This window comes from Oncorhynchus kisutch, linkage group LG25 (genome assembly GCF_002021735.2).
Source record: "Oncorhynchus kisutch isolate 150728-3 linkage group LG25, Okis_V2, whole genome shotgun sequence".
NCBI classification, from domain to species: domain Eukaryota; kingdom Metazoa; phylum Chordata; class Actinopteri; order Salmoniformes; family Salmonidae; genus Oncorhynchus; species Oncorhynchus kisutch.
Genome location: NC_034198.2, coordinates 22072780 through 22083012, shown reverse-complemented (window position 1 = coordinate 22083012; position 10233 = coordinate 22072780). Strand labels below are relative to the sequence as shown.

Below are 10233 nucleotides of genomic sequence, written 5' to 3'. Positions count from 1 at the left end.
ACACAATAGTAGTGAAAATTGTGGTAAACAAAGACATCTTTATTGAAAGATTTATGTGTGTGTGTTTATGTTAATCAAATTAACATAACTTATAGTAATTTACTATGGGGCCGGAAAGAATGGTAGCCTACTCATTCATTCAATATAAAAAACGACTAATTCAATAAAAGACAACCAAAGCTTGTTATTCTCCATTTCATCTCGTGTATTAAGGGATGAACAACATTTTTAATTATTATGCAAGTCTCCATACAGATACACAGTAGGCTATGGCAGTACATTGCAAAGCCAATACATGAATAAGGACCATGTAAGGTTTATCCTGTTTCACTGTGAGATAACATTACATTAGTCTACATGGTGCCAAGAAATATATATATATATTTTTTTCAGACAATCATTTTGCCCATGATATATTTACAAAACTTGAGGACAAGGACAGAACATCATGTTACATCCTTTTCCTTCTCACCTTTAGAGAATGAAAACAATACACATCAGTATCTGAACAGAGATAGAAGAGGAGGAACCATGTCCAGTGTTCTTTCATCAATTAGCATGGACAGCAGTGTGGTGTGTATCATGAATTACTCTACACAGAAGGAAGATTTTAAAAAACGGTTGACTCTTTTGACATACTGCATGGCTCATACTGTATTTCTACCAAAAACAACGTGATTGTGATTTGCAACAATTGTGTATTTGTATGCACACAATCTTTAGCTTACCATGAAAAGCCAAAGAGAAATTTCCACCCTACAATTATTGTATAAACATCATGAACTTTTGAACAAGTATGAAAAAATACAATTTAAAAGTGTGAAGAAAAAGCATGGCAGGGTCCATATGTCAATGCATTCCCCATTCAGAATACATTCATTTAGTAGTCTGTGTCAAATCAAAAATCCGTTATTTTAATTTAAAAATGGATTGAATCAACTTTGTTTCCACGTCATTTCAACAACAGAACATATTTGTGATGAAGTTGAATCAACATGGAAAACAGATTGGATTTTGCGTGGTCTTCAATATAAGGGAATTTTGTCTTTTTTTCAACCAACTTTGAACCTAAATCCAATGACATGGTGTAATTCTTTTGTTGATTTCACATTGAATTCACATTAGTTGACAACTCAGCCTACTGTCAATCAAAAATAGACACTGAACGGATGTCTGTGCCTAGTCGGTATATTCATTCTTCCATAAACTCTCACTGTTTAAACTCAATTTGTTACATATGTTTACACAAATAGTCTCCCCATTTAAAAATGGGCACGTAATAATGAAAAAGTAAACATAGCAAATAATTGAGCTCTTCTTTTCCCAACATGTGTCTCTCTCCCATCATTCCCACAACTACTACAGACAGATTATTATTGTTAGTATTATTCATTTTTTATCTGAGTGCTGAAGAGTCAGGAAGGTAGCCTGGATATTAGTCTGTCTCAGCACTGCCCATATTTATTGTCACTTCACTGGTCTGTTTTACAATGCAGTTGCAACGGACCTAGCAACAACGGAGCTGGTTTTCTGAAGCAGAGTAAAATCCAGGCTATCTGGACATCTTGTCGGACTGTGATTCTGAAGTGCTGGTGGCGCAGAGATTCCAAGCTTCATAAATCCTCTGTCTGGATGATCCCTGGTTATCAGACGATTGGTGCTGATCTGTCATTGGTCACTGTAGGTCTCAGTTTGACAGTGGCAAAGGGATTCCCACCTCTGGAAAATATTTCAAAACACATTGTAATAGGTGAGATCCTTATTATTTTTTTGTCAAATTTCCCATCAAAATCAATGCATAATCCATGCGATAGGTTATAATGTTATAACATAGTTATTATATGACTTACCCCAGAAAGGGAGCCTTTCCAACCCCATTGGGTAGAAAGATCTGTTTACAAAACGAAAGAAAGAGAAACACTTAAAAGTCCAGATACATGCTGTGCATATTTAGTACATGTTGTATTGCCTCACGTGCAACTGTGAGTGTGAAAGGTTGCTTGTAGTTGTCTCTAGTCAGACAGGTTGGATAAGGATGTCAACTGTCAACACATATCGTCGTTGTGTCACTCCCAAGTGAAGAACTCTGGGACGTACGGAGACAGAGTGTACCATGACCTCACGCTGGGAGTCAGGAATCTAGAATGTCTAGAAAGGCCAGCACACAGCACACCTCTAGAAACACCTCTAGAAAAAACCTCTTATCGCACCTCTTATCGCACAATTGCAGGTAGACTACAATTGTTGCATAACAGCTGACTACTGCTATCAGCAAATCTACAACCACATAAAGGACACACTCAACATTACAAACGTGAAACACCTCTAGAAACACCTCAGAAACACCTCTAGAAACTCTCTAGTAACACCTCTAGAAACTCTCTAGAAACACCTCTAGAAGAAACTCTCTAGAAACTCTCTAGAAACACCTCTAGAAACTCTCTAGAAACACCTCTAGAAACTCTCTAGAAACACCTCTAGAAACTCTCTAGAAACACCTCAGAAACACCTCTAGAAACTCTCTAGAAACACCTCATGAAACACCTCTAGAAACTCTCTTGAAACACCTCTAGAAACACCTCTAGAAACTCTCTAGAAACACCTCTAGAAACTCTCTAGAAACTCTCTAGAAACACCTCTAGAAACACCTCTAGAAACTCTCTAGAAACACCTCTTCTCTGAGTAGATGGAAATCTTATTGTAAATCCAAACAAGTGAGAGTGATGAAGATAGTTTAAATTAGATGCTGAACTGATTACTTAGCTATGTTTTAGGATGTATGAACGTGTATCTATCGAACAAAAAATGTCTGCACATTCACAAATTAAAATAAAATATCTGATGATGGATGAGAGTAAGCAAACCCTCTCCAAGTTGTGTTAATTTTGTATCCTTATCTGGTGTTTTGAAGATACAATCTAACAGTGGATCAGCCTGCAGGCTGTTAAGTTTTTGTACTGCACAGGAACACTGCTGTAGTAGGCTTATTCAAACTACTTCAGGACATAACCAGTACCCTAACATTCCACTAGAGGGCAGTCTGTGTCCAGAAGTGAGGGCACAGAGGCACCTATGAGAGAGGCCCCATGGAGTGGCTTACATCAGAGACAATCATTAAACAATCTGGCAGCGACAATAACAACGCAAAGAGCAAAGTCATCTCTCTACGATCACATGATCAAATGGAAGTGGGGGGGGGATCAAAGGGGGAGGGAAGCAAGAAAGTATGGGACTTCTAGAAAGGAAAGGGTGAGAGGTGGGGAATGGAGAGAACAGATGGGGAGGCAACTAGGAGAGGTAGAGAGAAAGAGAAGGAGAAGAGCAGATGGGGGGGGGGCATGGGGGAGAGGAGGGGAGAGAAAGGGGAGGGAGGGATGCCAACTCTATTACGATAACATCCCTAACAGCAGTGTATTTCTCTCAAAGCCCTGAGGCAGCAGTTCCAGCACACAAAGGCAATGAGAGGAGAGAGAGAGACTTGATTACTTCATTCTCAAACCAGCTGACACCGTGCAGGTCCTAATTGAAGCTGTGTGGATGGGCAATATTTCTGTGTAGACCTATACCCCCCCTTGTCCTCCCTCCTTCCTTCCCTCCCTCCCTCCCTTTCTGTGTCCCTACCTCTATTCCTACGCAGAGACAAAACCAGGCAGGGCGCATTTTTTAAATGTCTTTTCGAGGTGACAGCTCTCTCTCGTTCTCTTTCTCTCTCTTGCTCCTCCTCCACCTCACTCTACTTATGTGCTATTTAGAACCTATAAGGGTTCTTTGGCTGTCCCTATAGGATAACCGTTTGAAGAACCCTTTTGGTTCCAGGTAGAACCATTTTGGGTTTTATTTAGAAACCTTTCCAAAGAGAGTTCTACATGAAGCCCAAAAGAGTTCTACATGGAACCTAAAAGGTTTCTACCTGGAATCAAAAAGGGTTCTCCTATTGGGACAGCTGAGAGTGTGGCAGACAGGGATTACATTAACACACAACCTCAAAACCCTGTTTCTGTCATGACCTAGCTTAATGTGTTCCTGGGGGTGGGAGTACATCCCTAACTAGCCCAGGGGAAAATACACTAGTAAAAAGTCTTCCACGTTAGGTCATCCAACAATAAACCTGAGGAGAGTGTGGAGGTTTAACGTTCACCCTAAGGAGACCGTTTCCCAGCATGTGGGCTGATAAACAACACTGAAATCAAAGTTGTTCAGACATTTGAGAGACCCCGTAGGTCACTTTAAAGTGGGTTGCTGACTGTACTGTAAGGTGAGAATATGGAAGGGATGATTGGGTTCTGACCGTGTTTTGGGGTGAGGGTATGGAGGAGCTGACCATTCTGACAGGGCTACTCTCCTTCCCGTCACTATAGTCTGGCGGCGGCAGCAGAACAGGCTCTTCCTCTTCCTGTTCCGGAAGACTGGCCACACTCAGACAGCGCACCGGTGTCCCCAAACTGTAGACATAGACAGATACACACACATTTTAGAACTTTACAAGGTCCAAAATAACCTTGTTTGTACTTATTCTAGACACTTCTTGAAAGACCCCTAAAGATTTGAGAGGATTGGGTAATGGTAAGCAATATCATAAGATTATCACATGGTTATATGTGTCTTGGTCTTACCTGTTTGAGATCAGTGGTTCATTGTAAGGTCGGCAGTATGATGAGGGAAACCACCCCCGCCTGAAACAAACACAGACACACCAAAATATTTGCTAAATAAAACAACAATGAATAACATCATAAAAAATATATATATACTACCGTTCAAAAGTTTGGGGTCACTTAGAAATGTTCTTGTTTTTGAAAGAAAATTAAAAAAATGTGTCCATTAAAATAACATCAAATTGTTCAGAAATGCAGTGTAGACATCGTTAATGTTGTAAATAACTGTTGTAGCTGGAAACGACAGATTTTTTTAATGGAATATCTACATAGACGTACAGTGGCCCATTATCAGCAACCATCACTCCTGTGTTCCAATGGCATGTTGTGTTAGCTAATCCAAATTTATTATTTTAAAAGGCTAATTGATCATTAGAAAAACCTTTTGCAATTATGTTAGCACAGCTGAAAACTGTTGTTCTGATAAAACTGGCCTTCTTTAGACTAGTTGAGTATCTGGAGCATCAGCATTTGCTGGTTCGATTACAGGTTCAAAATGGCCGGAAACAAATACCTTTTTTTCTGAAACTCGTCAGTCTATTCTTGTTCTGAGAAATGAAGGCTATTCCATGCGAGAAATTGCCAAGAAACTGAAGATCTCGTACAACGCTGTGTACTACTCCCTTCACAGAGCAGCGCAAACTGGCTCTAACCAGAATAGAAAGAGGAGTGGGAGGCCCCGGTGCACAACTGAGCAAGAGGACCAGTACATTAGAGTGTCTAGTTTGAGAAACAGACGCCCCACAAGTCCTCAACTGGCAGATTCATTAAATAGTGCCCGCAAAACACCAGTCTCAACGTCAACAGTGAAGAGGCGACTCCGGGATGCTGGCCTTCTTGGCAGAGTTCCTCTGTCCAGTGTCTGTGTTCTTTTGCCCATCTTAATCTTTTATTTTTATTTGGCCGGTCTGAGATATGGCTTTTTCTTTGCAACTCTGCCTAGAAGGCCAGCAACCCGAAGTCGCCTCTTCACTGTTGACGTTGAGCCTCCCACTCCTCTTTCTATTCTGGTTAGGGCCAGTTTGCTCTGTTCTGTGAAGGGAGTAGTACACAGTGTTGTACAAAATCCTCAGTTTCTTGGATATTTCTCGCATGGAATAGCATTCATTTCTCAGAACAAGAATAGACTGACGCGTTTCAGAAAAAAGTTTTTTGTTTCTGGACATTTTGAGCCTGTAATCGAAACCACAAATGCTGATGCTCCAGATACTCAACTAGTCTAAAGAAGGCCAGTTTTATTGCTTCTTTAATCAGAACAGCAGTTTTCAGCTGTGCTAACATAATTTCAAAAGGGTTTTCTAATGATCAATTAGCCTTTTAAAATGATAAACTCGGATTAGCTAACACAACGTGCCATTGGAACACAGGAGTGATGATGACTGATAATGAGCCTCTGTACGCCCATGTAGATATTCCATTAAAAATCAGTTGTTTCCAGCTACAATAGTCATTTACAACATTAACAATGTCTACACTGTATTTCTGATAAATCTTTTGTTATTTTAAAGGACAAAAAAATGGCTTTTCTTTCAAAAACAAGGATATTTCTAAGTGACCCCAATCTTTGGAAAGGTAGTGTATATTCTCACTTGTAGTAAGCCAAATGTCCCCGAAGGCATGTGAAACACATATTTCAATGATCAAATATATGACAGATTTGCTTCGAAGACACTGTTTCAAGTTGAGAAATACAGAAATTGTTCCCAAGCCAAATCTCACTGTAAAAAAAAAGAAGAAATGTCATATTATATTATACTAATATTAAACGGGCTGTTTACTTGGAGGTACCAAGTCTCTGTTCGTGACAAGCTGTCGCTGATAACTTTAAAAACGATTTCATTCCCAAAGCAATAATAATGGCTGACAATGTCAAAGGGTCATGAAATGAACTTAGCTAATTTGTTTCAGAGGGAAAATGTCAAGGCAGGTAGACTAACATCTCTGCTTAAAAGCACTCTCTCTCTCTCTCATATTCTCTGATCTTTCACCTACATATGAGCACTAATGACTTTAATGAACAGATAGAGAGAGGGAGACACAAGACCAGCCATCAAAGCATGCACACATAATTACCAAGGTGGCTTTGAGCCATCGGTCTCTGTGGCCTCACCGCAATTACCCACACCTGGTCTTCTGAAATAATATTCAATTACCCACAACTCATCTTCTGAAATACTATTCTGAATGGCACAGATACAACTGCTTTAACAATGACATTACTTCCAGACCTGACATTTAACGGCTTAACAAAACATAATGAGCACCAGCTTTCCACTGCGCTACTTTCACCTGGTACCTGGTTCTATCGCCACTGTAGTCAGAGATTTAAAAAACGTAAACAAAATTGCTATATATCCGCATCACTCTCAGAGAAATAAGTAGTACTGCTCGGTTTTACACAAGTCAAATGTAACAAATGTTTTTTTTTATAAAGAACTGTACAAATTGTATATTTATGACATCAATATTTTAAAAATATTTCAAATAAATAATGCAATACAGTAGTATTTGATGATCTGTATGAAAAACATTTTCATTTGACATTTGAGTAATTCAGCAGATGCTCTTATGCAGTGAAACTGACGAGTAAGCATCTTAAAATAGTTAGGTGAGACAACCACATATCAGTCAAATATACAGGATACGAACACTCCACAGAAGGAAATTGCACGAATGTTGGTGCCAACATTGCATAACTTCTCTGAGAGACCTTAGATCTGCATCTATAGGTTAATAAGGCCTGAATAATTGTGTAATAAAGGTGTAATACATCTTTGTAAACGTGTAATAAAGCTTTACAAACGCTTAATACCAGTGATGTCAATAAGCTTTTATAAACCTGTAATAAAGCTTAATAAACCCTTAATAACCAGTAAATAGTGACTTACTGCCAGATCTTCTCCAGGTTAATGAGCCTTTATAAAGGAGTAATAAAGCTTGAAAAAGGTTCATAAAGGCCTTATTAACCAGTGAATAGAGACTCACTGCCGGGTATTCTCCAGCTCTCCATACAGCCATCCGTCCTTGTCCTCCTGGATTAGCAGCATGATGATGTCACCGTCGTCAAAGGAAAGGAGTGTGTTATTGTTGCCGGCCGTGTGAGGGAAGATGGTCCTGACCCGTTGCTTCCTGCCCACGTTCAGCCCTGAACCTATCGACACCGACCTGGACAGAGACAGACTGCCACCGTCCTCCATACTGCCCTGGTCTGTAAGGTCAAAGTTCAAGTTAAATGTTTTTTACTATCAAATTGCAGAACGACAGCAAGGACTCTCTGAAATACCTGATATTTACAATAGCAGAGTTAAAATTGATACTTTGCTAAGTATATCAGGGAGAAGACATGGCTTATAGCTAGTGATTTATAACCCTGGTCTAAATGACCGTGCGGAGAAGAAAAATTGCATCATTAAAGAGGAGAATTGGTTTTGCAGCGTAATTTTCTGTATAATTTGAACATTCAATAAAAGAAGACATGGAGAACAAACGAAGTAAGAACAGATACATTAGCAGGATTAAAGGGAAGATGCAGCACAATTTGAAGGGAATTCAGTAGCCGTCCTGAACCTTTGGATTTCTGAATATGATCTGTCTAGCACATTTACTCAATGAGGCCCCGGTGCACAAGATCAAATATTCCGAAACAAGACACTACATGTAGATTAGGACAGCACCTATAGTTACATCTCTGTTATCTATTTTAACCATTTGTACAAGTCAGATTACGAAAGGCAGCATACTTACATGGGGAAGGTGGTGTGAGACTCTGTAAAACTAAACATAATCTCTGTATAAGATACCAGCTACCAGAACCTGCTATATTTTCACATTTTTTATATGGAGTACATGTACAACTACACACACAATGAAACACATACCCATACTTCAATCCAAAGACTGAAGCCTGAGGTGTGAGGCTGCAGTAGTACCTGAGTTGTGGTCTGATGTGGAGGCGTATGTGGATGTGATGGAGGCGTCCTGGTTGAACATGTTAACCAGTGGACTGATCTGGGCCTTCAGCTGGGGGGCTGGTGGGGGAACCATCGAGTCCCCATTGTTCTGATTGAGAAGACATAAAACAGGTTATGTTATGCACATGCAAGTCACAGTACATGCAATCCATCTAGAAGAGCAAATACCATTTATGAGAAGAGCCAAGCCTTTAAACCAAGTAAAGCGGTGAATGATTGTCCTTCTCTTGTTATAGCATTGTAACAACAGTGTAATAACAGCCATGACGTCCCACTCACCCTGTTGTAGCGCTCAACGCGAGGCGAGGCTTCTGGGGATCCAGACACGGGAGTGCGGAGCCCCTTTATCATGGTCATCACTGTGTCAGGGACCTTGGTGGCATCGCTGCATTTATCCTGCCAGCTGGGCAGCTTCACCACCAGCAGCTCTTTGGCCTACAGTGCAGATAGTTATAGACCAGTTATAAAGGTGCAATAAAGCTTTATGAAGCATTCACAACTGTTATATGGCCAAGTTAGGGGGAGCATTGGTTACAGTGCTGAACAACACATAGAATCTCAGCCATATCAACCCCAAGGTGGACATAATGCCTCTATTTGGTAGATTTGAATCCTGCTGTTGTTGATGTGACTAACTAGGAAGTAACCCCTCTGTATATGAGGATGTCACATCACTGAGTCTACCTTTAAGTCAAGGCTAACTAAGGCCTAACAAAGTTGATTTACTGTTTAACGGATGCCCCGCTTCACATAAATATATTTTTTATGGTTTTGAACATTTCAGCGATTATTTTAAATTATTATTTTTGACGAAACAAACAATTCACTTTGCTATTGTAGTAGGTTGGATTCTGTTCAATCCCCTTAAATCGAATCATGTGAATCCAAATAAAAATGTGTAAATTATGAATAGTAATTTTCGGCCAAAAAAAACTGTAGCCTTCCATTTTTTTAACCTTTATTTAACTAGGTAAGTCAGTTGAGAAAAAAGTATTATTTACAGTGATGGCCTAGGAACAGTGGGTTAACTGCCTTGTTCAGGGGAAGAGTGGGTTAACTGCCTTGTTCAGGGGAACAGTGGGTTAACTGCCTTGTTCAGGGGAAGAGTGGGTTAACTGCCTTGTTCAGGGGAACAGTGGGTTAACTGCCTTGTTCAGGGGAACAGTGGGTTAACTGCCTTGTTCAGGGGAACAGTGGGTTAACTACCTTGTTCAGGGGAACAGTGGGTTAACTGCCTTGTTCAGGGGAACAGTGGGTTAACTGCCTTGTTCAGGGGAACAGTGGGTTAACTGCCTTGTTCAGGGGAACAGTGGGTTAACTGCCTTGTTCAGGGGAACAGTGGGTTAACTGCCTTGTTCAGGGGAACAGTGGGTTAACTACCTTGTTCAGGGGAACAGTGGGTTAACTGCCTTGTTCAGGGGAACAGTGGGTTAACTGCCTTGTTCAGGGGAACAGTGGGTTAACTGCCTTGTTCAGGGGAACAGTGGGTTAACTACCCTGTTCAGGGGAACAGTGGGTTAACTGCCTTGTTCAGGGGAACAGTGGGTTAACTGCCTTGTTCAGGGGAACAGTGGGTTAACTGCCTTGTTCAGGGGAACAGTGGGTTA

The 10233-nt window shown here is 40.4% G+C and overlaps 1 protein-coding gene across 2 annotated transcripts in view; it reads right to left on the bottom strand.

Annotated features, from left to right (window-relative positions):
- Positions 1-184: 184 nt before the first annotated feature.
- Positions 185-10233, bottom strand: part of baiap2l1a (BAR/IMD domain containing adaptor protein 2 like 1a) — a 41698-nt gene continuing 31649 nt past the window's right edge. The window contains exons 8-15 of one of the 2 annotated variants that reach the window (XM_031805076.1): positions 8906-9061; positions 8585-8714; positions 8400-8429; positions 7641-7863; positions 4614-4673; positions 4289-4442; positions 1851-1891; positions 185-1719 (exon numbers count right to left, since the gene is read on the bottom strand). In XM_031805076.1, coding sequence (XP_031660936.1) covers positions 1647-1719; positions 1851-1891; positions 4289-4442; positions 4614-4673; positions 7641-7863; positions 8400-8429; positions 8585-8714; positions 8906-9061 — 867 coding nt within the window. In that variant the 3' untranslated portion in view covers positions 185-1646. The remainder of the gene's footprint in view (positions 1720-1850; positions 1892-4288; positions 4443-4613; positions 4674-7640; positions 7864-8399; positions 8430-8584; positions 8715-8905; positions 9062-10233) is intronic. The other variant, XM_031805077.1, reaches the window with a different exon arrangement.